The sequence below is a fragment of the Lepidochelys kempii genome, chromosome 1 (assembly GCF_965140285.1).
Source record: "Lepidochelys kempii isolate rLepKem1 chromosome 1, rLepKem1.hap1, whole genome shotgun sequence".
In the NCBI taxonomy this organism is placed as follows: domain Eukaryota; kingdom Metazoa; phylum Chordata; order Testudines; family Cheloniidae; genus Lepidochelys; species Lepidochelys kempii.
Genome location: NC_136380.1, coordinates 207,555,338 through 207,583,175, shown reverse-complemented (window position 1 = coordinate 207,583,175; position 27,838 = coordinate 207,555,338). Strand labels below are relative to the sequence as shown.

At 49.4% G+C, this 27,838-nt stretch overlaps 1 protein-coding gene across 1 annotated transcript; it reads right to left on the bottom strand.

Moving 5' to 3' along the window:
- Positions 1 to 327: 327 nt before the first annotated feature.
- On the bottom strand, positions 328 to 27,838 carry CTC1 (CST telomere replication complex component 1). The gene is made up of 24 exons (XM_073309942.2): positions 27,702 to 27,838; positions 27,442 to 27,608; positions 23,518 to 23,767; positions 20,972 to 21,171; positions 17,511 to 17,655; positions 16,842 to 17,135; positions 16,536 to 16,664; positions 15,921 to 16,150; positions 10,692 to 10,866; positions 10,412 to 10,612; positions 10,003 to 10,129; positions 9,690 to 9,804; positions 8,269 to 8,731; positions 7,772 to 7,861; positions 7,025 to 7,168; positions 6,640 to 6,710; positions 4,889 to 4,998; positions 4,112 to 4,277; positions 3,699 to 3,785; positions 3,444 to 3,621; positions 2,842 to 2,906; positions 2,424 to 2,589; positions 2,166 to 2,292; positions 328 to 840 (listed from the first exon to the last, which is right to left on the bottom strand). The coding sequence occupies exons 1-24, from the start codon at positions 27,720 to 27,722 to the stop codon at positions 677 to 679; spliced, it is 3,885 nt and encodes a 1,294-aa protein (XP_073166043.2). The 5' UTR covers positions 27,723 to 27,838; the 3' UTR covers positions 328 to 676.

The window sequence follows — 27,838 nt, the reverse complement described above, 5'->3', positions numbered from 1 at the left end:
GGCTCAGCTTGCCGAAAAGCCCTTCCTTAGGTGCTTCACTGCCCCATACAATGCAAGGGGAGCCTGTCTTGGGGCTGAGAATTCCACTAGGTAGCAGGGTGCCTATGATTGGCACTGCACTGCCTAAGTCCCCTTTGAATCTAGGTCCAGATGCTTTTCAAACCATTTTCTATGGGGGCAGCTAATTTCAGCTTTGATTTTGTGCCCCTCCCCATTACTGCTGTTTGGTTTCTCAGGCAGGCAAGCCAATCTAGGCAGCTCTGTGCCTAGTTCTCAAACCTGGTATAAATGCTCTTCTGCCCAAGTTCTCTACAAACACCCATGGCATTCTTTAAGTTTTATTAAAAATACTTTTATTTACATTAGATATTATACTGTAAAATACACACAAACTGAGTGCTAAGTTTGTAAGCCATGGCTGAGTGCTAAGAGAGGATGAGCACCTGTCACTCCCAGATTTTTAGCCCCTCAATTGGCCGTGTCAAGAGTCCCAGAATGACCTCCCTCGGGAAACACACAATCAATTCCACCCCTCAATCACTGACCCCAAAGCCCTAACAACAAACGCCCCAGTTGCAGCCCACAGCCTGTAGTCTCAGCCAGAACACACATGCTGCCAAGCTGTATCAGAGGCTCTCTCATTCCTTTCCTACGGACAGAGGTGAGAGATGAGGCCTCAAGCTGAGTGACCAATGGATGTTTTGATCCTCTTGCTGCTCAGACCGCACAAGACTTTGGGATCTGCCTCCTGGATGTTCAGGCACATCAGGCTCAGTCGAGCTCCCACTTGGGACACAAACTCCATCTCACCACACAGAAACCTTCTCAGCTGCGGTGAATCTAAGGAGGAAGAAAATACAAGTAGCCCACTGATAAACTCACATTCCATCCACTCACCCAGCACTGCATGGCAACATAAGACCCTGAGGTGGACTGCAGCAGCTGTTTAAGAGATGCTCAGCAATGAAGGACAAGAAGTGAACACTGTAACCAACCAACTGCAGAGAGATTGAGGAAGGCAGAATGCTGGGCTATGAAAACCAATGGTCTCATTCTGAGGGAAAGAGCATTTTTACTTTTTATGACTAAAGTCAGCATGTAAGAATTAAGAGCTACGCACTGCTCACCCAGCAGGTGTACACAGATAGGCACCTACTCCCACTAATACCAGCACCAGCTTTACAAACAAGGAATTTACACCTCACGTGAAAGATGTCATCTCTAGCAGGACAGCACCCTCACTGAGTCACCCATACCACACACTGCAGCACAGTACCACTTTGGCAGCATGCTAAAGCCCTGGGGTCAGTGCCAACTGATAGAGGAGAGTCTCCCAGCAGCACAGTACCCCTTGGCACCCGTGTGGCATTGGGACCAATACTGATTGGTGGAAGATCTCCCTGAGGTGCCAGCACCATGCACACTGGGATCTTGCCAGCAAACTCCAATCCAAGTCTTGATTTGACCTGCTCTTGTCTGATATTAGGATCTTACAGCTTCCTAAGATCACAGATCTGTGTGTTAGGAACCTGGAGAATTGGAAACTCATTCCAGGAGTGAGAATACACCACAAGAAGAAGTTCCGGTTCTCCAGAGAGCTCTCCAGTAAGGACAGGGAAGACATACACACAATTCTCAGCAATAAGCTTTCCAGTCTCTCTCTAAATCAGAAAGAAGCCAAAAAAGGCAGATACACTCCCCTTTTCTCCCTCCCCCGATCTTTAACTGAAGTCTAAGAGTGACAACTATCTGCTAAAAATTTTAGCACAAAAATTCAATTTTTTCTGGGATCACTGACAGAACTTGAACATGGCAGCACCACGTTCCTTCCCACAGCAGTCTGACCTTTGGGAGACAGCACGGTCACTTTCCTAACCATAAATCCACCAAGCCATGCCACAGCCCTTCCCAAAGTACATGAATCAACATCCCACACAGCCTGGCTAAAGTCAGAGGACCTTGATTTGTGGATACTGGCAGGACTGACACCCTGGTAATTTCCCCTGGGCTGGCTCAAGAAAGGTGGCCTGTGCACCCTCCTCCTCCTCCTGGCTGCTGGGAGGATTCTTCCCCAGCCCTCTTCCATCCAGCTGGTAGGGCAACTCTTTCCTGCCCAGTCAAGCAGCACTTGAGGCTGATGGTGAGAGCTGAGGGCACATACGCACCTGGCTGGGGAATCTTTGAGGGCTTCCTGTCGAGGCTAAAAGCCAGCAGGATGGTCCGGCAGATGGCACGGCTCCTACACAGGCTCCTCAGGTAGCAGGTGACAAGGTCTTCAGGCTCCTCCACACACTGAGGAAGGAACCAGAGTACTGTCAGTGAACCTGTGGAGTGAGCCAGATGGCTACATAGGAGTCAGTGGACTCCCTCTCAGCTGAGGCTCAGGCCCAGCACCACAGCCACTGCCAGAATAAGCCACTTACCCCAGGCCTGGAATTGGCTCCTCCATGCTGAATGAAAATGCTGCCCCTTCTCTGCACATTGCTCTGCACAGCTTTCCACTCCACAGGGCTCAGGCCTAACACTGCAGCCACCTGCTGGTTCTTGCACAGCACCAGAGCCTCAGCTGTTCCATCCTCCACCAGGATCCTACAGGCCAAGCACAGATGGACAGAGACAACGGCAAGGTCAGCGTGAAGAGCAGGCACATGTGAGCTCAGTGGGGGAAGGAGGGTTGTGCTCACGCCAAAGGGAAGTGACACAGAGTTTTAACTGGCTGTTCCATCCATGTCATCTGTTCTCAACCAGCCTTCACTGGATCAACTGCTCTCACTCCCCTAGGGTGGTGGTCTTTGCTTCCTCCCACCCACCTCTACCCACTCCCTGCCCCCCAGTACTTACTTGGCGCTGGCTTGACTCACTCCTGTGTGCGATGGGCAGGGTGGGCTGTGTCGGCTGCACCTTCCCTGAAGCAAGAGCAGAAATCAGAGCTGGGAGTGGAGGGAGGAGCCAATGCTCCCTGTGCCCCCCTAAGTTAAAGAGCTTGTTAACTGCATTCCCTGGGACAGTGTCTCAAGTGGAAGGAGCGCCCCCCAGGGGCTGAGGGTCCCTGGGCTAAGGGTTTGGGTGGGACTGAAACCCTCCCACAGGAATGGAGTATGCACTGGGAAGGCAGAGCACAGCCCACCCACTCAGCCCAGAGTCAGCCCAGCCTGTGGCCAAGCCAGACATCAGAGTCACATGCATCTCTGCACCTGGCGGTTTGGGCCCTTTTCTGTTGTGGCGCTATTGTATGTGAGGCATTAATGCTAGACACTGGGAAGGAGGCTCTGGCACTGGGAAAGGTCAGGAAGCATCAATTTCTCCGACACAGTATTTGACAAGGGCTACGTTCCCAGCGAGCAGAGGGCAGACTCAGTAAGACAGCTAATGGCCTCTGAGCAGAAAGCACATGACTCCCAGGAGGGCTCCCCCGCAATGATCCCTGTGGGCACTTAGGGTACCTCTCTGAAGATGCTACTGCAGACAGAGCAGATCCATTGCAGGGACAAAGCCAGGACACAGGACAAGTTGCAGAGGATCTGGCCCTGGGACAGGCTGTGAGGCTGAAGCAGCAGGTTGGACAGAAACACCAGCGAGGGAGACGTGGCTGCAGGGGACTTGGAGGCTATACCTGCAGGACTGGAAAAGAAGAATGTGAACAACCCGCCATGGAGAAAAACTCCCTTGGAGAAGAGTGAGACAGAGCCCAGACTCACTTGGAGGAAAGGAGCAAGCAGGAGGGCGGCAGAGCCAGGATGCTGATGCAGCTGGAGGCAATGTATGTGCAATAAACATTGTGAAACCTGCAACATAAAAAAGCAAACATTAGAGGCAGCTCTAGGAGGCCCCTTTGTCTGGATGGGCTGGGGTCTTCCTTTCGCCTTTGGCATGGCCCATGGGAGTGGGGGTAGTAGTTCAACAGGAAGAAGGGAGAAAGGACAGTAGATCAGGAAGGAAGGGGGGCAAGAGATGAGAACAGGGAGAAGGATGTGGCCAATTGAGTCCAGGTCAGATCACAAGGCCACAGGCCAAGGTGGATGGTGGCAGGGAGATGTGTACCTGTATGGTTGGGGAAAGGGAGTGTCTGAGTCTAGATCTGGGCTGACAGCTGTTCAGGGACTAGACGTACCTGGAGATTTTTCGCTGCAGGTTCTGGAAGAGAATCTTGGCCCCGGGCAGCAAACCCCAGAGATGCTGAAGGTTGGCAACTGCTATGTAAACATCCAGCACAACAGAGGAGCCAGGAGCAGCTGAGACACTCAGCTTCACACTGTGATCCCAGGGCAGGAGGGTCCCTAGGCATGCAGAAGGACAAGGACACAATGAGCTCACTAGCTGCTGCTCTATCCCACTCCCAGCTTGCCCTGCTACAGGCTAATTTCAGTAGCCCTACCCCACACACCAGCCAGTACCTGGTCCCCACAATCATACATTAGCGCCCCCTGCTTCCTCCTGTACACATAGGCCCATGCACCTTCCCTCCCCCACATTCACCTCAAGACCAAGTACCTTTTCACTTGCTTCTAACACACCCAGGGGACAGAGTCCTGGTCCCTCCACCACACAAAATGGGACACGGTGCCCCAACCCCACACATGTACCAGGGCAGAGCACCCCCTTCCAGGGCACACACAGGCACCAGAGCAGAATGCCCCATCCCATCCCTGACACACATAAACACAATGGACACAGCAGCACCGACACCCGTCCCCAGGGCATGGTGTCCAACCCTGGCATGCTCAAAGGCACAGGGTGGAATTCTCCGGCCCTCTGACACACTGACAGGGCTGCAGTACCCTGGCATGCTCCCCCTTCCCCCTAGCATATGCACACAGAATGGGGCTTAGTGTCTTATCTCCTCACAGTGCAGAGGGGACCAAGCATCACCAGAGGCAGACGTGCTGACCTTTCTGCCGCCGCATGCTGCAGGGTGCGGAGAGCTTTTCATTCCCAGGGGAAGCACACAAGGTCCGCTCCACTATCTCACCAGAGAAAGAGACAAGGGAGCCTGTGAAACTGAGAGCAGAGCAAAGAATCAGGGGCTCTGTCCTGCCACAGAGACCAGAGGCAGAGCCTGATGGCTGAAGAGATGCCCCACTCTGAGGTTCCAGCAACGGAGGAAATTTAAGGCACAGACACTTCAGCACCTTCACCTGAGCTCATCTGTCCCAGGGCCCTCTGGACATCGTCAGGGCCATGACCACACCAGGGAATTACGTACACAGTGTGAATTCTTTGGGCCTCTTGTTGGTGTTTGTGTTGGTCCATGTTATGTGGAATGTTGTCTAGCCTAGGAAGTGATGTGGCAGAGCAACAGATGAGGGTGTGTGGCAGGATAAGAGCTGGGATAGGAGAGGTGAGGGCAGGGTTTTAAGTGGGGCGGGGAGGATTTATGACAGCCTGTTGCAGCGGAGGCATCACTGTTGTTCAACAACCGTACTTCACCTGCCTTCCATCAGGGGCCTATCCAACTCAGCTATACTTTGCTTCTGCACCAGCCAGACAGTGGGCTAGGAACACAAGCTTTCAGCATGTAAGATTCTTATCCATCTCACCCCATGAGCTCCCCCATTCACAGGGAATCCCTGAGATGACAGTGGGTGCATATAGCACGTTTGAAGGTCAAGACAGAGTGGGAAGCACGTTCTGAAGCCCGCCCTTGAGCAGACCATGCACCAGCCCCTTCCCAATAAACCTAGGAGAGGGCCATAAGCTCAAGGGACTCAAGACTGCAGCTGCCATGGTAAGAGTAAAAGGTCTTTAGCAGCTGATAGGGATAAACCCCACCGGGAGATGCCACAACTCTCAGCCACATTATAGACATTGTGTAGTGAGGCAGCATACAGCAGGATGCAGTACACCTGGCTCCCACTGAGGGACTGACTCCTAGTGCTGCAGCATGTGGGCTGCAAACAGAACTTGAAATACAGGCTTCAGATCCATCCTACACCCACAAAAGCAGAGTACGTGGTTCCCTGCACACACTTCCTTGCTGCTGGATCTGGAGAAGCAGGAGCAAAAGCAACAAGAAAGTAGGGGGAGGGAGGCATCAGAGCCTGGGGTGTGGTCGGGGAGGAGACATTCTGAAGGCAAGCCCTAGTAATTTAGCTAAATAAGGTTTTGGAAAAGCAGAGGATTTATATCCCCAAGTTAGAAACTGGGCAGGTGTGGAGACAGGAGGGGAAAATCGGCCTTACTGTAGGAGCCTAGTAAGAGCTTCATTGCACAGACAGACCAAGTCACTCCATTCATATTTAAACACACTTTGAAAAGATCAGATTCCAGCCCCATTCAATAGCCTTTGAACAGGCAGCAGAAGGTAGCACTCAGTATTTCTGACCACGACATTCCCCACCCCCAATCTCTGAGAGGGATTCAGTGGAGACTTCTTGCACCCAACAGCCCAAACTGTTTTGGGGTCCCATTGGGAAGGTCTCACTTGTGATCTTGTCACATATTATACGGTAGATTGCTGGCCTGGCCTGACCCACTTACATATGAGGACGATTTCCAAAGAAACCCCACTGCACTGCAGGGGTTAGCGCAGGTGGCTGAGTAAAGTGCATTCCTAACTAGGAGCCAGCATTGACCCCATTTCCCAAGTCTTGGTCATGTCTCAGTGACCCTAACACCACAGCAGAAGAAGGACCAACATACCTGTTGCTTAGTAGCTCTGGAATGGAGAAGACTGTCTGCCCTATTCCTGCCCACTCTGACCCTGGGATCACCTGGAAAAGGAGGAGATACAGATTTAACAGGATTATGATATGCACCCACCACCGATATGGACCAGCTCTACCCAAGGCCCATAATCACATCCATCCTTGAGGTCGTGAAGCACAGAACTGTACAAAGCTGAGAGGCTACCACTCCTCAGCATTGGTTTCAGGGCAGGAGGGCTTGGGGGGGTGTTTTCTTCACTTCTGTGAGAAATGCCAAAGCCCGCCATGGTGCCCATGGGTGTTTGTATGATCTCCTGACCCAGATCCCCAGGGAAGAACTAGTCACCCATGGAAACCCAGAGCTATAAGATGCTGCATACCTGGGGCTGAGCCAGGCAGGAGATCCAAGTCTCATGCTGTAGGTGCCAGGTATCTGAAACTAGCAGGCACGAGTGGCAGCCCGACTGGTTCAGAAGCCTCCCTTGCAACGGCGAGAGACAAGGCTGCTCAAACACCCCGAAGTCCTGTGAGAACAACAGCACAAGAGGCACATCAAGGGAGGCGGGAGGAGAGATCAGCAGGGGAGAGGGCCCCAAGCACAGATGAAAAAAGAGGGGCCCAGGGAGCAGTAGCAGAAAAGCCCTTACAGAGACTCCTGCTTTGCCATGTGTTACACCAAAATCCTCAGATTACCCTGCCCATGGATCAGAGGCAGCAATATGAGCCCCAAAGCTAGAAGGTGCTTAGTCTCCTTTGCTGTGACTCTTTGCCTTCCAGGGAGCCACTGCTGAGTCTGTAGGTGGCGCAAGGGACAGCACCATCCTGGCCATTCCATTTGTCATTCAGGGAAGTGGATGTGTCACTAACAGCACAACACTGAGTCCAGCAGGACATTGGCTTCCCCCTCCTCCAGCAGAGAAGGGGTTAATGTGCTTCCCTTAACTCTCTCATGGCCACAGTGAGAGCAGGATTTCAATTGCAGGAGATGCCTCTGGTGAGCCAAAGCGTGACAAGCTATTCCGAGAGTGATGAAAAGATGAGGTGGGGGTGAAGAGCAAGCCCCAGCTCTGGAGTCCCACACTGTGGCAGGGGGCCCTGCAGGGGGCAGCACCAAGGCCCCTCCTTACCAAACACTGGGGCACAATAAGCCGGTACAGCCCATCTGGGTGCAGGAATGGGAACCATCGAAGTGATCTCCCCATAAAAAGCAGCAGCACCTGGAATGGGACAAGAGAAGCTGATGAGGGAGGGACACTGGTGAGGGAGCCGGGAGGCAGAGCTCACCATGGTGGGAGTGGGCAAAGGGAAGGGAAAGCACAGCCCCCCAGGGTGCGGGGAGAAGGCAGAGTGCCCTTGCAGGAGGAGGCTGGATTACAAAGGACAGTGGGGTATGCCCTGGGGGGGAGGGGAAGGGGAACACTTGCAGGGCAGAGAGAGAGGATAAGTGGAGCTGTTCCCGGTGGGCTGGGAGGGAACCCCTTGTGTTCACAAACATCAGTGGTCAAGAGACAACCATCCTCCCACTCTCTGTGGACCTGGCTCCCCTGACCCTCAGGTAGGCTCCCCATACCAAAATCCAGCTCACACCCTAACCAGAAGGCCACTTCCTCCAGCCCTCCCTTACCCTCTGCTGTGCCTCGCTGTCCTCCCTCTGATGGTTGGTCTGCTCCAGCTCTGGCAGGTTCCCAATTTCCCTGGGATGCCCCCAGAGCCGAGGTTTGTCCATCCAGAGTACGGTGGCCTGGAAGCTGAGCCGCAGCTCCTGCTCCTCTCCATCTCCTTCTGCAGCCGGCAGGTAGTTGCGTGACATAAGCCCCTCTTTCTGGGTGACCAGGAATAGACGAGACATGCAGCTGGTTCCTCTGGCACTGCTCTGGCCTCTATCACAGCCCTCATCAGAGCCAGCTCCTGGGTGGGTCCCCTCCAACTTTGGCAGCTTTGCCTCTGGAGATCCCAGCTCAACCTTTGAGCTGCAAACATCGTTTTTCCCCAACCAGGGACTGTTATTGCTTGTGGGACCCTCTTGGACTTGCACCTCAGGTGTATGAAGAATCTGAACATCTTCAAAGCAGAATTGCACATACAGCCTGTAGTGAGAAGAGGGGCCAAGAGGAGATATCATCGCAGCTCCAACTTAGTAGGCAGGGAGGTTCCAAACTAGGCCGCCAGCAGGGAGAGGGAGCCTTGGCCAAAGGCTCAGACAGCAGGAACGGATGGAGTGGAGGCCTGCTGAAGACCGCTGGACCTAGTGTATCCAGGACAGACTGAGATGGTGGGTTTGTCCCAGACAGAGAAACCCACCTTGTGCAGGCAGCATGGGAGATGCACTTAGGCACTGAGATATCCCGTTAATGGGCAACTTTATAAATACCTATACAGATGTGGAACTGTAGGGGTATTTCACCACTCAGGGGCTTTGTGATGCAGGAAGCACAGACTCAGTGTCAGTCTGGCTCTGCATTTGACACAGAGAAAGAGGGACTAGATGAGAACAGGAATGGCCCCCTCAAAACAGCAGCCACCAGGAACTTGAATTCCACAGAGAAACTGTGTGCGTGTGTGCAGGAGTTAGGTGTGTGTGTGTGGGGGGTGATTTAATGGGAGCACATGTTGGTGAACTCCAGAGGCTGGTGCCAGAGGAGGAAAAACCAACAGCCACAAGGTTCAACAGCATCAGAGGAACCTTCAAACACGTCACCAGGGACCTGTCTAAACCACTGCATGCTCAGGTAAAGGACAATGGCAGACACGCATTTCCACTACTCTGGGACCGAACGAGTGAGGAGGAAACAGCAAGAGCAAGTGAGAGCACAAGCTACGGAGCACTGGGCTTCTCCCCCACTTACTTCTACCCATCCAAGGCTTCAGGGTGACTCTCCCGCCCAGCCAAGGGTCTGGAACTGCTCTCCAGGCTCTTGGATTATTCCCCTTCGCACTATGCACCCAGCTGTAGGCACATGACACTGTGGTCCAGGCTAGGGGGATCATTTCCTTAGAGGGAGGCTAAGGCCTTATGCTCCTGGGCACAGGACAAGGGGCACTTGCCTTGTTTCTGTGCCCCTCACATGTTCCAGGATCCACAGCTGCTCCCAGGAGGGAAAGTCACTTTGAAGGAATCGCTCTACCACCAGCTGGTAGGTTTCCACCTGCAAAAGGGACCCTGCAAACGTACCAGAGAAGAGCTCAGCCAACAGCCAGGCAAAGCAGAGAGAGCAAGCTCAGCGTTCTTGCTCCCAAACCCAGCAGGTAAGGTAGGGAGAGAGCTCAGCGCCCCCCCCTCCCTCCCACCCACCCCCTAGGGTCAGCAGGCAAAGCAGCAAGAGGCCAGGATCCCCCACTAGAGCGGTGTGGGCCACACCTATGAGAGCTGTGTCAGTGAAGGGACTCCCATCCCTGCGGGAGATCACACAGGGGATCGAATCACTCTTGTCCCGCAGCTGAAGGGAGCCGCTGCTGCAGGAAGCTCTCAGCACCCCCAGCAACACCTGCAAAAGAAAGGAAGCTGTGAAGAGAATCAACCAGTCCTCAGCTTGAAGGGCATGGGATTCAAGTGTCTGTAATGGAAACCATTTTTGACACTATCAGCAACCTGCCACCACCACCTCTTTCATTACATCCCAGGCACGGAAAGCAGGGTCCACCCCAACTGGAGGTACACACATGTCAATCAAGAGGAGAGGAGCCCCAGCCCCACCCTCCAGGCATCATGGTGGGAGGAAGGAGGGGAGCTCCTGTATGTTAGATTGCAAGGGGAGTTTAGCACGTACCATTCGGGGTTGGAAGCTCTCTGCTGAGAATGTATCATAGGACCAAGCCAGTCTGCGATTCAGCTCCTGGGTGCCCATGTGCTGGGCCTCCAAGGGGGACAGCAGCTGCAATGGATTAAAGGCTTCCTTGCTTCTTTGCTCAGCCACAGAGCGCAGCAGAGAAAGAGGTGGGGCCTGGCATGGGGGCTCCAGAGGCTGATACTAAATGATACAAAAAGCAAGAAAAAAAATGAGTCTCCTCCCCTCATACAAACAGGGAGCTCAGGGAGCAGGGCCCCACCTGCTGCAAGGGACAATGGTGCATTTCTGCTAGGATCTCATGATGAACATCTCTCACTGGCGCCTTAGAAGTCACCACAGCGTTCAGAATGGGGACAAGAAACTTCTCAGCTACTCCAGGGCCTCGAGACACAGAGTGGATGAACAGCTGTCGGCGTCCAACAAAACAGCAAAACCTGAGAGGAGGAATGATACAGGTGTTAACAGCTCACCCATAGGACCCCCCCCCCCAGCAAGAGGAAGATTTGCTTGTGCTTAACTGGATGCCTGCTACCTGACACCACCAGTTTGTTAGTCACCCAAACAATCTCCTCAGGGCTCTGCCAGCCTTCACTTTGTTTTGAAGGTTAACCAAACAGCACACCTCAATCCTCTTTGAAGCGTTCCCCTGTGATATCCAGCTCCTGTCACTGGACACACTCAGAAATTAATAGTTTGCTGTCCCCAAGGGAACCGTATATAATACACAAAGCTTGACTAGTAAAACTTGGTATCATCACAGCACTGAGATACATTTATAATGAAAACAACCCTCAGTGTATTATCAAAGACTAAGATTTAAGAGATAGTAAGGATAATGGAAACAGAAATGGTTCCATACAAAACAAAAACATAAAACGCAAACCTGGGTCCACACTTATCAATGTTTACTTTTCCTATTTAATAAAGTAGATTTCCCCCCAAGGATCCAGTCTTTTTCAGAGCCAGCTGGTTTTCAGTCTAGGGACCAGATGTCCCAATTTTATAGGGACAGTCCCAATATTTGGAGCGTTTTTTTGTTTGTTTTTAATATGGACTCCTATTACCCCCCACCCCCATCCCGATTTTTCACGCTTACTTTCTGGTCACCCTATTTCAGTCATACCAGGATCCAAGCATCCAACCCACTCATCAAGGGGCTTCCTCAGTGAATGAGCAAAACGTCTCTGTGCATTCTATTTATTTATGTTCTTCAAAGTTCATTCCTACCCCGACAGGGCAATGCCCTGTGGTTTAGTCTCCAGTGTGTTCCCATCCCCATTTACGCTGTATGCAGATTTGGCTTCCATTGTATTGGCTTGCAGTGCTTAATTTACATAGCCACATGCGAGACAGGTGAGTCAATGTCCTTTGCCTGACTCAAAACCTGTTTGCCAACCCTGCCTTGAATTAGACATTAAAACATGTGTAGTACATATATATATCTTCTTAAGTATCATTCATGCATATATCAAACAATGTTTATGAGGATCAGTGTGATCCTGGCTTTCATTTAAGACCTCATAAGACATTCTTTGTAGACAAATACTATGAGAACAACATGCTAGGTACAGTGTTTGTCAAGCCTGATAGGAGTTGCTGTTACAGGACAATGAAGCCTTTGCAAGCTGGGGCCAAGGAGCCTTTGTATCACAGTTATGTATGAATGTAAGGTGCAGGCATGAGACTAAGGAAAATATAGGAAGGAAATATGGTGGTAGAGAGGGAGTATGTGAGGGGCGGGCGTACTTAGGGGACACAAGAGGGAGCAAAGAGAGTGCAGATGGAGAGAATGGCAGCTCCCTAGAACCCAGAGGTTATGAGATGGCAAAGTGGAAACCCCCTCTAATCAGAGGACCTATATTTAGTAAGGGCCTTTAAGGTTGAATTTTTAACATGCAATGACCCATGTATAAGTTGGGTATGTGTGGCTCCCCTCTGAAGGCTCAAAAACCAGAAGGCAAATTAAAAAATTCCAGCTTTTCATTGTTGTTGTTTTTAAATACACGTTGTGATTGGGAGGTCTAACGTGATTTTTTAATGCCTGGAGTTGGCAATAATGGCCATAACAAGATCCATTGGCTGGAAGTTGAAGATAGATAAATTCAAAGGTGCAAGTTTTTAAACAGTGAAGGCAACTACCCAGTGGGACAGCTTACCAAGGATGCCACATCACTTGAAATCTTTAGATCAAACTGGATGTCTTTCTAAAGGATATGCACTAGTGCTCAACCACAAATTATTGGCCTCAGTGCAAGAATCTATAAATCAACCAATCACCATCACTCCTAATTTGTGTGCTGCAATTGCATTGGTTGGAATGAGTGAGCAGAAGAGACTATACACCACGCTGTGACCTCTGTACCTTGGGGGAACACCCTGTCCCCCATGTTCATCCTTTTAATATGTTTTGTGTGGTATCCAATGCAAAGTTTTTCATGTCAGGTGTCTTTGGAAGGCTCATGATATACTGAGCATTGTAGTTACAGTAATGTTATAGGTTGTAATTTCACATATATAGTTATGAGACTGAAAAGGTGTCCTCATGGCTTAAAACAAGCCCAGACAAAAACTCTCCAGGAGCAGAGGCCCAGGCAAAACTCTCCAAGAGCAGAGGGGCAGTTCACACCTCATCAAGGCATGTCTGGGACAAACACAACCCATCCTCACAGGAACAAAGGACACTGGCCTAGGCAGCAACAAAGGATCTGTTGGACTCCCGAGTGAGTCACCTCCCTTCCCTTGGTCAGTTTGGGACTACGATGAGGTAATGCTCACCTGATTCTGAAGGGCGGAGGGGCAAAGCCAAGAGGGAATAAAGGACATGATAAAAGGGAGAGACGTTTGCCATGCTCTCTCTCTCTCTTCTACCTCCATCTACAGACACCACCACCAAGCAACTGAAGCGCTGGTCAAAGGGGAGAGCCTGGCTGGCAACCAGCCAGCCTGTCGTGAGCAGCATCTAAGTTTGTAAGGGCACTGAAAGTGTTAAGATCCGCTTTGAATGTGTTTTGCTTTTATTTCATTTGACCAAATCTGACTTGTACTTTGACTTCTAATCACTTAAAAATCTATCTTTTGCAATTAATAAATTTGTTTATTCTACATGAAGCAGTACATTTGGTTTGATGCATGTCAGAGACTCCCCTGGGGATAACAAGCTTGGTACATATCGATTTCTCTGTTAAACTGACAAACTCATATGAGCTTGCAGCGTCCAGCAGGCATAACCGGACACTGCAAGACTGAGGTTCCTAGGGTTGTGTCTGGGACTGGAGATATTGGCTAGTGTCATTCGGTTGCACAATCCAAGCAGCGGCTGGCCAAAAGTGCTCACTCACGGAGCTGGGAGCAGTTTACATGCCAGAGGCTGTGTGTGAACAGCCCGGGAATGGGGGTTCTCACAGCAAAGCAGGGTAAGGCTGGCTCCCAGAGTCGAGGATTGGCATGACCTAGCAGAACACTGGTCCAGATAACACCAGGGGAACATCACATGCTCATCAAGCATTCTTATTTGTAGATCACTCAATTATCCACACACAGACAGAACACTATGACCGAACTGGCTCCATGCTTGTGTCTGAGGCAACAGGACTCCCTCTCCCGCCAGCCACCACTACCAACCCAAACATTAAAAAACTAGGAAATCCACATAAGTTGTGTCAAACACACTACGCAGAAACAAGTCCATGTGCACTTTACCCTATTCATCCTCCATCACCTTCATAAACAAACACTCCACTAAGATAACCTTAACGATGGCCTTGTAGTGATGCAAGCATAAGATCTGAAAAACGGGAAATGTGAACCAGTCTTCTTCACCCATTAGAAACAATTTCAAGCCATCAGTGACCAAAACCCACTAGAATACTTTACTTTTGGTTGCAGTTCAGAAATTCTGGTAATCTCTAAATCCACACAAAAAGGATATACTTAAATTCATAAATAGATAAACAACATGCCAAAAGCCAACAGGAAAGGAAAGATGGGTGAATGGTTAGAACCCTAGCCTAGGACTTGGAAGAACTGAGTCCACCACAGGCTTCTTGTGTGACTTTGAGCAAGTCACTCATCCAATAGTGTGGTAAAATGAGGGTAATAGTACTTCCCTACCACTCAGATACTACTGTAAAGAGAGCCATATAGATACAGTAGAACTGCAGAGTTACAAACACCTCAGGAATGGAGATTGTTCAGAATTCCGAACAAAACATTATAGTTGGTCTTTCCAAAGTTTACAACTGAACATTGACTTAATACAACTTTGAAACTTTACTATGCTGCTATCCCTTTATATTTTTAGTAGTTTACATTTAACATGATACTGTACTATATTTGTTATTTTTGTCTCTGCTGCTGCCTGATTGCGTACTTCTGGTTCCAAACGAGGTGTGGGGTTGACTGGTCAGTTCATAACTCTAGTGTCCGTAACTCCAAGGTTCTACTGTACCTAAAATAGAGAGACTGTACACCACTGTTTGTTAATAAACCATGTACGACTAAACACTTCACATACCAGCAGTACGCATTACTAAAGTACATACAAACCTCAAAAAACAGATTATAGAAATTCAATTGAAAAAACAAAGGTTACTGCAAGAATGTCTCTTACTACATTTTAATATTACAGCTTCCATAAAGTACAATATAATTAGAGGTCTTGAGAATACAGATGATAAAGGGAAGATTGGGAGTATCACAGTGGTATGTTTATTATACATACATATTTTTTTAATTAAAGATACCCTCACCTATAATCTATGAACTTCTTATACCCCCCCAAAATATCACTAAATTCAAAACCAACAAATCTTTAAAAGTAAGGACAGGACTACAAATATCCTTAATTGTGTGAATGTTTTTTAAAACAAGACTCTAGGTAAGAAATGAGCAAAAAACTGAAGATTGTAGCTAGCATCAATTATAAGGTTGTTTTAAGAAAAGCAGTACTTGTGGCACCTTAGAGACTAACAAATTTATATGAAGTGAGCTGTAACTGACGAAAGCTTATGCTCAAATAAATTTGTTAGTCTTTAAGATGCCACAAGTACTCCTTTTCTTTTTGCGAATACAGACTAACACGGCTGCTACTCTGAAAGGTTGTTTTAGCGGAGGATGTGATAGATATGTATTGAATGGGGACAGATGAGGACTGCACTTTCTGTAAATTGCTGTGGATTGGCTGCTGTGTAGGGTGTCTGACATAACTGCATGTTATATTTTTTAATATTTGGGTTGGCAGTTGTACTTGAGCAATCTTAACTGTTCCAGAACAAAAACCATGTTATGTAACAGAACCCAGGAGTGACTCACAGAAACCAACCTACAACTTCTCTGGGAAAGAAAAGTGAAGCAACCAGTGGGTAGGCAGAACCATCAAGGACACAAAGCGTGTGGGGTGGAACGGAAGGGGGGCAGAGATTTGTCTGGCAGAGCTCTGAATGGCCTGCACAACCACTTCCCAATGGGATTGGGGAAGGAGTGTCCTCACCTTTGCTCCAGCATCTCCAACAGGCTCACCAGCCACAGATAGAGTGGCAGACCTAGGTTATACCGGAAGAGCAGTTGCATGTAGAGATTTCCAGAGGAAGCTACAGGCTGGTGGAAGGTGCTGAGCCTTGAGAAACCCTTGAGAAGGACAGTGCTGTGCAGACAGGCACCAAGGACAACAACAAAGGGGAAACAAGCCAGGGGCTTCTGCAGGAGGTGGACATCTCGGAGCTGAGACACACAAACACATGACTTAATAGAGAGAAAGTGGACACTCTGCTGGCCCTCCCCAAAGACCCTCTCATCCCACACAAAGCCCTTTGTTACTCCATTACATTTCTCATCAACCCCAAGGGGCACTTCATTGATGTGCTGCCACCTATGTGGGAATCAGGGGAGCAAATAGCTACTATCAGCCACCTCTGGCCAGGCCCAGGCACAGCCATATCCCTGATTTAGCTGGGTTCTGGACTACCCCCCTGGTTGACCGAAAGATTTAGAGTACTCCTGCCCCCACCCTACACAACAAGCTTGCTCCACACACCACCGTCCACAGGTCTGTGCCTCAGCCACCCCATCCCCTGGTGTGCTTCAGCTCCCAGCCGCAACACCTCACCTCCACGCATGCTCCTGGTCGGAGTCCACGGGCAGAGTTCAACAGCTGCTGGTAAGCAAGGCACAGACAGATCTTGTTATCAAGCTCGTAGAGACCAGCCTGGGTGTTTAGTACTCGGGTGATAATCCCCTGGAGAAGGAGCACAGAGAAAAATAGTGCATTTACAAAGAGGGCACTAGGGCCTGGGGGAAAATGTGATTGCATAGTGCAGATGGCATCCATGGGCCCTGCAGGGCAGGAGCTGAAATTCAGGGGGAGGTGGATCTGAAAGCAGGTATAGGGTGCAGGTGAGGGATAACTCCTTACCGTGTAAGACAGGATCTTGGACTCTTTGGCTGGCACTGGCAACTTCTCATCTGTCAGCTCCAAGGGGAGGTGCACAGCAGCCTTAGAGGAAACTGGCTGAATTGGTCCTCCCCGCCAGGCAATTTCCAGAGGCTGTTCCTTCACCTGCTCCGCACAGTAGGGCAGGAGGCAGGAGGAGACGCTGGTGACGAATACCTTGTGCCCCGATGCCTTCAGGCTGGACACACTCAATGCTGTCAGCACATAGCCATGGCCCAACTGGAGCATGTGGTGCCAAGCTAGCTGGGGCGGTTTCTAGAGCAGAGAAAGCATAGTCCACATTAGCATGCCCTGCACTGGAGAAGAACGTTCCCTGCCGCCACTGTGTCCCTAGAAATACAGGCCAATATCTTCCCTGCCCCCAGGGCTGTACCACACTCCAGCCCAAGCCCTGAATCTTGCTGGGGCAGTGGAGTGGTGTATCACCTCAATGGTAGCTGCATTTCTGCAGGTTTCAGTGATCCTTCTAAGCAGTTTATCTAGTGCTATGGGACCCTTTGGGATGGAAGGTACCAGAGATATATAAGATCATTGTGAATAATAAAGGGATAAATAAGAATCAAGATGGGAAAAGGCTGACCTCGTGGCAGGGCCTGAAAAACACCAGCACACGAAGCCTCAAGGACTCACCTGCACCAGCACTGGAACACAAGCAGCAGAAGTGAAGCACTTCAAAAAGAGGAAAAAGAACGTCTTGTGGTGGATGCATAGGAGGGTGCTAAGTCTGGCCAGCTCACCTGCCACATTCAGCTTTGCTCTTTTCTGACATGGAACCCTACGGGAAGTTGGGGGCAGGGGAGTGAAGGGGGGAAGGAGAGATGGAAGCAGAACTTAGAACTAAGCCAAGGACACATGTGGTGTAGCATGCTACTCGTGGAAGGAAAAGGTCCCAAAGGGGTAATGTGGACTCTCTCTCTTCCTAGGGACGGGGATGAGATTTTCAAAAACAACAAGCCATACAATTCTGTAATGGGTCTCAGGCCACCCCAGACTGAGAGTCACCTTGTTACTCCCTGGCTCTAGCGAGAGGTAGCCTTGCTCATGGTGGCTGGGTATTAGCTCCCTACCACCACCCGCCTGTTATCCACTTAAGCACTCTTCTCCAGGCTATGCCAGCCCTGTCTTCACCTTGCAGGTTAACAATAGGTGCACCCCAGTCCCCAAGAAGCATTCCCCTGTGATATCCAGCCCCTGACACTGGCAACTCACAGAAACCCAATCCTCTGCCCCTAAAAGAGCAGTGTCCCAGTTTACCTTAAATCATCGCTCCAGTATACCACACAAAACTTGTAATAAAACAAGGTTTATTTGAGAAATAATAGAAACAAGAAAGAGTGAGGAATGCAAAACAAAATTATGATAAGGTGTTTAATTACATGATCACCTACAATTTTCCACAGGACCGCTACCTCATTCAGTGCACAGGATGGATGTCAAAGGGGCTGAATTATAACTGCATAGGCATAAATCTGGCATTTCCTGACTTTCAAGTGGCTGACTTTGCAACTGAAATAATGTTCTTTTAATTTTTTTTTTACATGTAATACACAGTGAGAATATTCAATTTTATGTTCTATCTGACAGAACAAAAGGAAAATTCCAGAGTCAGCAACAGAGGATTACAGTGGAATTCTGGGTAAGAGGTTATTCAAAGATGGAGATATACAGCAATAAGAAAAAGACTAAGAATACAGACAGGAGAAACTTTTTAAAAGTTGTGTATGTTACATCTTTATTGTTAAAAGATCAAAAGAGTCTAGATTATCATAAAACAGATCTCTGCTACTTCAAAAGTTGACTTGACCCAAGAAGTGTGGCATGCTCTCAAACGAACAGGAAACAGTTATAAAGAACAGGAAGAATCTGGCAAGATGATCAGGCACTAGTGACCAGCAGACTAATTTAAAGCTGATATAGATAACAGATAAACATTTAAACATGCAGACATTAGGTTTCTGATTGGACATTTTGAAAGTGACAGAGATAAATAACATTCTGTATTTATCAAGAGATCAGGGGTCTGAATAGGACAATGTGGTGAGGTGAACTTGAAACTGGATAAGAGAAAGGATGGCCTTGCATTTAAATTACTGGACAGAGGCTCAGGACATCTGAGTTCAGTTCCCTACACTGCCACTGGCTAACCATGGGACCTTGGCTAAGTCACCTGACCTCCCTATTCCTCAATTCCCCATCTGTAAAGTGGCAAGCTCTCACACTCTTTGCTTAACTTGTCTAGATAGCTCTTCAGAGCAGGGATTGTCTCCTACTGAATGTACATAGAGTACTTAAGACAATGGGACCTCAAATCTTGGTTGGTGACTCTAGGTGCTACTGTGTTACCAAAAAATTATTACAGTTGCTTGATTCGCTAATAATATTTCAGAGTTTGAGGAAGGAGAAACAAGAAAAATCTGCAAAGAACATCACTTGGACAAAAGAGAGTTGGGGACTCAAATGGCTGACCACCATCACGTCGCAGTCCCCATCAGTACCTGGCCTGGGCTGGGGAAGCTAATGATCCAACCGGCGGATCAAATTCGGTAATGAATCCTGGTCACGTACCACCTGAGGCATGTTGCACATATGCTAAGAAGAATCAAAGAAATCTGAAAGATCCAGGATCAGGTAAACCCTAAAAAACTTGCCAAAGTTATGCGTTGCCACTAACTACCTTTTCTGAATCCAAGAAAAGAAAAAAGAAAAGAACCCATGAGCAAGATCCAGAGAAGAAAGGATTGATAGCTGCCTGCCATCTACAGTACCACCATGAACCAAAGGCGTTGGTGAACATGTACTCATCTCGAGAAGAACCATAACAAGTTGCTGGAAAATTTCATGCATATTGGTGTCGTCTATCGAAGACTCCTTTTATGCATGTGCTTTTATGCAAATAACAAATGCTCGTGTTAAGCCAAGTTCTCAAGAGTACATACTTTGGCTTATAAAACTTGTATATGACTTAAATGGACAATTTGTCTTAGTCACTACTAATACATTTCAACTTCATTGTTTAGAAATATTTTTAAATAATTATACGACTAAAGTAGCTAAGACACACTGGTGTGCTCATTACAACCTCAATATAAAGATCTCCTGATAGCCTGCTCTGTTACAGCAGTAAAACCTACTAATGACTTATGCAAGCTGTAAGTAAACAGCTTTTTCAGAAGAAAAGCTAAGATTCACACAGCCTACAGCTTTCTCTAAAATACAGAAAAGAAAATATGCCCTGTTGAATGACTAATGTTTTAGCTAAAACAATTACCACTGCTTATAAAAAAATGTTTAAATTAGCCTGATATAGAATATTTTAACTGTGGTTCACTTACTGGTGAAAGTCAAAAGAAACTATAAGCTTCTGACTTATTCTGCATATTTGGTGTAATTAACCTATTGGTCTTTGCGAAAGAGATAAAAGGTTTCACAAATACATATCACTTATCTAATGATGTAATCTGAAATTTTATAAACCTGAATTTGTGTTTATTAAATTTATTGCTTAGTTTCCAAGTTTATAAACTTTAAAGATTATTTGGGTTTAGATGACAGACATTCTGATTAGCTTAAATGGGCCTTTACCTTAATTACCAATCTAATAAGGTTCTGAATTGTGATATATATTAGTTCAATATTTAAATTTAGAATTACCTACCAACAACTTGTGTCTTTGATTACTGTGGTTCACTCCTCCATAGAGCTACCTGTTTGTGTTAAATTCACTATTTTAAATGAGCTGTCACTTAAAATTAAATGCATTATATTTTTTCATCTTCATATCTTTTCTATTTCCTAAGTTTTATTTTGGTTAATAAAAATCTATGGAGTCATGAAAGTTTGAATCTGTACCTTATCCAAATTATGCAAACCCAACACATTTTTGGAGTACAGGTTATTCATTGATTAAAATTATTTAATATACACATTTTATACTATATCCACTCAATTGTTCTCTCACACATTTAGCATGAATCTGACCCAATCAACATCTCCCTGAACAGGCCAGGTTCTTGCTGTGATGCAGGGTGAACCTGTGACAAACGGCAGAAGCAACAGCTGCACATATTGAATTAAGAGTATTGAGTGTTTACCTGGTGCTGAGCAATTGTGCAACTGTTGCTGGGTAGAAGACAGGGATGGTGTCAACCACTCTCTTTGGTCGAGGATCCACTGGCACCGGATCTGCCAGGATTTCCACATATCCAGCTGAGCCCTGACTTGTCTGTGGTATGTATGCCCAGCTGGGGAAGAGAAACAGTAGCTCCAGCCACTCAGATTCAAAATGCAGGAGCTAAACCAAAAAAGAAAAGGTGCTGCAATTTGATATATATTCACAATACAACTCCAGAATTAAGACACTTACAGCATTAGCCCAGCCTTCCCGTCACACAGCAAAAGCTCTCACAGCTCATTTTAGAGCAGGGATCAGTTTCCAGCAAGATGCACATTTTGCTGCTCCCCAAGAAGTGGCAGTGATTGATCTGTAGAGAAATAAACCCCTCTTTGCTCCAAGAGGACCCCAAACTATATGTAGCCTTGTAAACTCCTATGTAATTTTACTCCTGACGGAATTCGGTGCCAAAAAAGTAAAGATTCTGTGCCAAAAAAATCTGCATATTTTATTTGTCAAAATACCACAATATAATCACACCATTTTCAATTATTTTGACAAATAAAATGTGCAGAACTTTGAAGAATTTTAAAAATTTTAATTTTTTGGTGCGGAATTCCCTCAAGAGTACCAGGGTTCTGTGTGGCGCAGCCTGGCTGCAGGCAGCTCAGTGGGGGGGTGTGGGCCGGATCTGGGTACAGAGGGGCTCGTTGTGGGGTTCTGAGTGCAGGGGGGAATGGGACTCTGCAGGGGAGCCCAGGTGAAGGTGGTTAGGGCTCAGTGGGGGAGAGTCTGGGTGTGGGGGACTCAGCTGGGGGTCTGGGTGCTGGGGGACTGGGGTTTCATGGGTGGGGGGTCAGGGTGCAGCTGGTTGGGGCTCAGTGGGGTGGGGGTCCAGGTGTGGGGGGCTTCTGATGAAGCGGGTGAGGCTCGGGGGGTGGAGGGTTGGGTGCAGGAGGGCCCAGTGGTGGGGGTGTGTGTTCTGGGTGCAGGGGGCTCCTGAGGCATGGGGTGAAGCTTGGCGGAGTGGGGGTTCAGGGGACTCAGGGGGTCTGGGTGATCCCGAGATCGGGGGGCTCAGTTGGGTAGGTGAGGCTCAGCGACGGGGGTTGGTCAGACAGAGGGAGCAGCTCCTTGCACAGTGACACCCTCACCCCTCATGGCTGAGGAGTGATGGAGCCAGAAAGTGCAGGGAGGAGTCATTGTACGGGGAGCTGCTCTACCTGTCCGTCCAACCCCTGTGCATCTGGGACCCCTCCCGCCACCAACCCCCCCGCCAAGCCTCATCCCTGCTGCACCTGGAACCCCCACCCCACTGAGCCTCACCTCCTTCACCCAGACCCCCCCGCCAAGCCCCCCTTTCCCCAATTCAGAGCTTCCTGTAGCCAGGGGAGGTTTCTGTGGGTTGATCTGACCAACCCCGGCAGCTCTGTTGGGAACTCCATTTCTGTCCTCCTTCCTTCCCCCCACCATCCCGGGCATCCCCAGACACACACACCCCCTTTCCTGTGGTGACTTACGTCTCCCCCGGCTGCCCAAACAGACATGCCGATGCTGCCGGGAGGGGTGAGTGAGCACTGGTGCAGCTTCTCTTTACTTCCCGCACAAAAAACATTTTTCTATGGGAAGCAAAGAGAATCTGTGGTGGGACATGTTTCTGCACATGTGCAGTGGCACAGAGTTCCACCAGGAGTAGCAATTTCCTGGGCACTAGGAATAGCATTCCCTGGGCCCAGGTTTCTCCCCATCCAGGGTATGGTGGCGATTCATTTACAGCCATTTAAATTTTGGCAGTGCTTGGTATTTCCAGACCATATTTCTAATCTTTCTCTGCCTTCACCAGTGTTTGACGCTCATCCCAATGCTGTGTTTTCTGCAAATATAATTAACATGCTCTTCCCCCATTCTTAGATTATTTATAAGTGGCAAAACAAAAAGACCTGGGCCTCCATCACTAGTGTCACCCCTCCTCTCCCCAATTCCAGATGCTGCCATTTATCTAGACCTCTTTTATTCAAGATCCTCCAGGCAGGCCTCAGCAGAGTAGCACCCCATCCAAGCCAAGATTTCATGATACACTGTATCACATGCTTCACCAAAAGCTCAGCATAATTCCCCTGTTGCAGTAATTTTAGCTCCACAGCCTGTGATTCAAGCAAGCTTACCACTGTTGGTCCCATCAGTTTCTCAGAGGCTCTCTCTCCAAGTGTTCGTGCCATTATTTAATTAGTAACTGAAACTACATTTCAAGGGTAATTGACAGGATCAACCTTCTTCCCCTGCCTCTTTTCTCCAGTCATTCCCTAGTCCAGTAAGTTTGGTAGTTAGCTCTTTAGCAATGAAAGGTTTGACAAATTTCACCCTTCCTCCCTGGCATTTGAACTCACTGCCTTCCCCTCGCAAGACGCATGTTTGATCTCCCAAGTTACACAATCTTTTGCAAATTGTTTCAATCCTCCTGCTGTCCGCAAGGTCCTTCAGAAATGTTACCAAGAGCTGGATCCCTCAAGCTGCCTGCTGCCATACCTGACAGGGAATTGAACCAGTGTTGTCTTGCACATACAGGTTGCCATCCATTAGCTTCTCTTTCCCCTCCTGCCTTCTTCCATCGGTCAGGTAGCCAATCAGGATTAGGTGAGTCCGTGGCAGAAGACTCTGTTTGGGCAAGATGTCCTCACCTTGGTGAGCCCATTTCTTGAACTCACTTGTGCTCCAGGTCATGTGACTACAGCAGGGTGTGCATTGCTGGCACTGGAGGTCAGAGATGGAGATGAAACTGGAGAAAAGGGAAGAATGATAATATGAAGGGACGAGGATGAAGCTGGGGAGGGAAGAGGGGCATTTAGACATTTTGCTGCAGCAGGTCAGGCTCAGCACAGGTGCAGCTATGCAGCCTTAAATGTTGTCCTCTGAGAGATTGTACCACCATATGGGAAGTCTTGGTGGTGAATGTACTCACTTCAATGGCATGACACAGGGCTCAACACTGAAATGGCCACTGTGTCAGGAACACAATCTATTTCCACATTTACCCTGAGAGCACATTTACCCTTGAGTACCTCAGAGGAAGCACGACCCATTTTGGACTGTGGTCACATGGCTGGGCACACACAGAACTTATGGAGAAATATTTTGGAAAAGAGACTGAAAAATATACTCATCTGAACAACCTTCCTAGGAGACGTAGGAGGGCTTTATCCCACAGTTTAGGCAGAATGTTAATGGGAGATTCCATGAGAAGACCAACGAAACCGTGTGGAGTGAGTGATGTGGATGACTCTGTAAGGGGCACTCTCCTTTCTAAATCAATACTGATCCCATTTCCCCAGCAAGGTGCTTGGAGGTGCACCAGTGCTGACCAGTAGCTAGAAGAGTAGCTGACTGTAGTCTCTGTGCTGCTTATGGGGAGACAGATCAAAACAATGCTGCCAACCTCAGAGTTAAATCTTCATCTTAACAGGCCTTGCTTAAAGGATGTGAGGCTGAGAGATGCCAAATCAAAGAGGTCTCAGGCTCTTCTCTTCAACTTTAAGAATGTAGCCAAGCTTAATGTATCTAAGCTTAAACTAAGAGACTTGATAAAGAGAAATTTTGCATACCACCAGATACTGTTAACGAGCGAAGATGTGCCCAATATTCTACAATGCTGAGACTGATCAAAGCACTAAGTATGAGCAACATGGGCAGCACCGTCAGTTCATTCCCAACCCAGCTGGTTTTAATATGTGTGCCTAGCAATAACAATACCACAGACATAGGCCCTGTCTACGTTAGGGAATTTCAGAAAAAAGTTCCCACCAGTGTCAACACCAGCAGCAGCAACATTGGAAGCTCTAGTGAGACAGTGCTCCAGCTGTTTTCAGTACTTGCACCTAGCAGTTAGCTGACAGGGTTTTGGAAAGAGCATTGATGTTGGAATGTTGTTTACACTAGAGCCCCCACCGAGCGCAGATGATGTGCTGTTATCAGCACTGTAGAGTCATAGGGACTTAGGACATGTCTACACTACAAGTGCTGCAAAGGCACAAAAGCAGGTACGTTGCGTAGCACTGTAGCATAGGTTTCAGAGTAACAGCCGTGTTAGTCTGTATTCGCAAAAAGAAAAGGAGGACTTGTGGCACCTTAGAGACTAACCAATTTATTAGAGCATAAGCTTTCGTGAGCTACAGCTCACTTCTTCAGATGCATATCGTGGAAACTGCAGCAGGCTTTATTGGTCAAACTGGACAGTCTCTACGTAAAAGAATAAATGGACACAAATCAGATGTCAAGAATTATAACATTCATAAACCAGTCGGAGAACACTTCAATCTCTCTGGTCACGCGATCACAGACATGAAGGTCGCTATCTTAAAACAAAAAAACTTCAAATCCAGACTCCAGCGAGAAACTGCTGAATTGGAATTCATTTGCAAATTGGATACTATTAATTTAGGCTTAAATAGAGACTTGGAGTGGCTAAGTCATTATGCAAGGTAGCCTGTTTCCTCTTGTTTTTTCCTACCCCCCCCCCCCAGATGTTCTGGTTTAACTTGGATTTTAACTTGAAGAGTGGTCAGTTTGGATGAGCTATTACCAGCAGGAGAGTGAGTTTGTGTGTGTATGGGGGTGGGGGGGATGTGAGAACCTGGATTTATGCAGGAAATAGCCCAGCTTAATTGTCATGCACATTGTGTAAAGAGTTATCACTTTGGATGGGCTATCACCAGCAGGAGAGTGAATTTGTGTGGGGGGGTGGAGGGTGAGAAAACCTGGATTTGTGCTGGAAATCACTTTAGATAAGCTATTACCAGCAGGACAGTGGGGTGGGAATAGGTATTGTTTCATATTCTCTGTGTATATATAAAGCCTGCTGCAGTTTCCACGATATGCATCTGAAGAAGTGAGCTGTAGCTCACGAAAGCTTATGCTCTAATAAATTGGTTAGTCTCTAAGGTGCCACAAGTCCTCCTTTTCTTTTCACTGTAGCATAGACACTCACTACAGCCACAAAAGGGTTTTTTCCACTGGAGTAGTAAATCCACCCCCCTCTTCCATCCACCTAGCTCAGGGGTGGACAAACTATGGCTCACAGGCTGGATCCAGCCCATCAGGGCTGTGGATCCAGCCCGCGGTTTTGCCACCCCCGTGGCACCGCGGGGGTAAGGAAGGCTCCCTGCCCGCCCTCGCCTCACGTCACTCCCAGAAGCGGACAGCACCATGTCATAGAATCTCAGGGTTGCAAAGGACCTCAGGAGATCATCTAGTCCAACCCTCTGCTCAAAGCAGGACCAATCCCCAATTTTTGCCCCAGATCCCTAAATGGCCCCCTCAAGGATTGAACTCACAACCCTGGGTTTAGCAGGCCAATGCTCAAACCACTGAGCTATCCCTCCCCCCTTCCATGGAGGAGCAGGGGGCAGAGCATGCTGCCCTCGCCTGCAGGCACTGACCCCTGCAGCTCCCATTGGCTGGGAATGGGGAACTACAGCCACTGGGAGCTTCAAGGAAGGTACCCGCAGGTAAGGGCAGCATGCAGAGTCCTCTGCCCCACCCGCTCCCCCAGGGGCTACTACAGTGCTGGCTGCTTCTGGAAGCAGCATGGGGCCAGGACAGGCAGGGAGCCTGCCTTAGCCCTGCTGTGTGCCGCTGCCACCCCGGAGACACTCAAGGTAAGAGGAGCAAGGCCAGAGCCCACACCCCGAAGCCCACACCCCCACCCCCTGCCGAGCCCCGTCCCACACTCTGCACCCCTCCTTCACCCCAAACCCCTGCCCTGAGCCCCCTCATACACTCCGCACCCCTCCTGCGCCCCAACCCCTTGCCCTGAGCCCCTTCCTGCACACTACACCCCCCCCACACACCACCTCCCGCACCCCAACCCAGTGCCCCAGCCCTACATTCATGGCCCCACATGCAATTTCCCCACCCAGATGTGGCCCTCGGGCCAGAAAGTTTCCCCACCCCTGACCTAGGTGTATGGGCCTAGGTCAAACTAACTCCGTGGAACAGAGACGCAATACACCTAGGCTGTCCTCACTTTCAGGGCCAACCAAGTACCGTCCTTGGGCCAGTCATTCAGACCCAGACCTTGTGAAATAGTCATTCCAGTTCAACGCTGTTACAGCAGGCCCTGGACCTGCAGTTCCCCACGTACAGCAGGGAGCTGGGGATGCTCCGCACAGAGGCGGGGGAAGAGCAGGGATCGGATTTCCAGACATGCCGGGGGGGGGCAGGAGGGGGGGTGGCAGCAGCTGGGGGTGGCACTGACACGAGCCCCGCCAGGGCACTTTACATACTGGGGACGCTGAGAGCCGCTGAACCAGACTGTAAAGCCCGGATATGAGGGAAACCGCTTCAAGCCCCGGGGGTTCGGCAGCGCCCCCAGGTCCAGCCCGGGGCCAGGGGCAGGCGGCGCGGGCAGGAGGGAGCGCGGCCGAGGCGGGCCGGGACCCGCTGCCACCCCGTTACCTGTAGCCCAGCGGGAGCTCCCCGCTCCGCCCAGCCCACGTGCTCCGCAGGCACCGCGCCACCGAGTCCGCCAGCTGCTCAGGGCCGCCGCCGCCGCCGCCGCCCGGCCCCACGAGGTGGAGGGTCTCGCAGACGAAGGCCCGGGCCGCCCGCAACCACCGTTGCTCCTGGGGGAGAGACGGGAGAGCATCAGGGCGGGGGGAAGGGGGGGGACAGCGCGCGCCGGGGGGGGGGGGGCGAAGCGCGCGCGGGTCACTTACAGCCCCACCCGGCTCCTCCATGCAAGCAGCGCGGGTCCCGCCTGGCCCGGCGTCTCCATAGGAACGCGGGGCCGGAAACCACGGGGGCGCCACGGCTGTGACGTTGCAGGCGGTGCCGACTCCCGGCCAATCAGACC

Bases quoted from the DNA above. Each gene is read 5' to 3' on its own strand.
- CTC1 (XM_073309942.2), bottom strand. From the start codon at position 27,722: ATGGAGGAGCCGGGTGGGGCT. The intron at 3,786-4,111 runs GTACGTCTAGTC...TTTATGTTGCAG, and splicing joins CTGCAGCGAAAAATCTCCAG to GTTTCACAATGTTTATTGCA. The intron at 841-2,165 runs GTGCGTATGTGC...CTTCCTCCTTAG, and splicing joins CTCAAAGATTCCCCAGCCAG to ATTCACCGCAGCTGAGAAGG.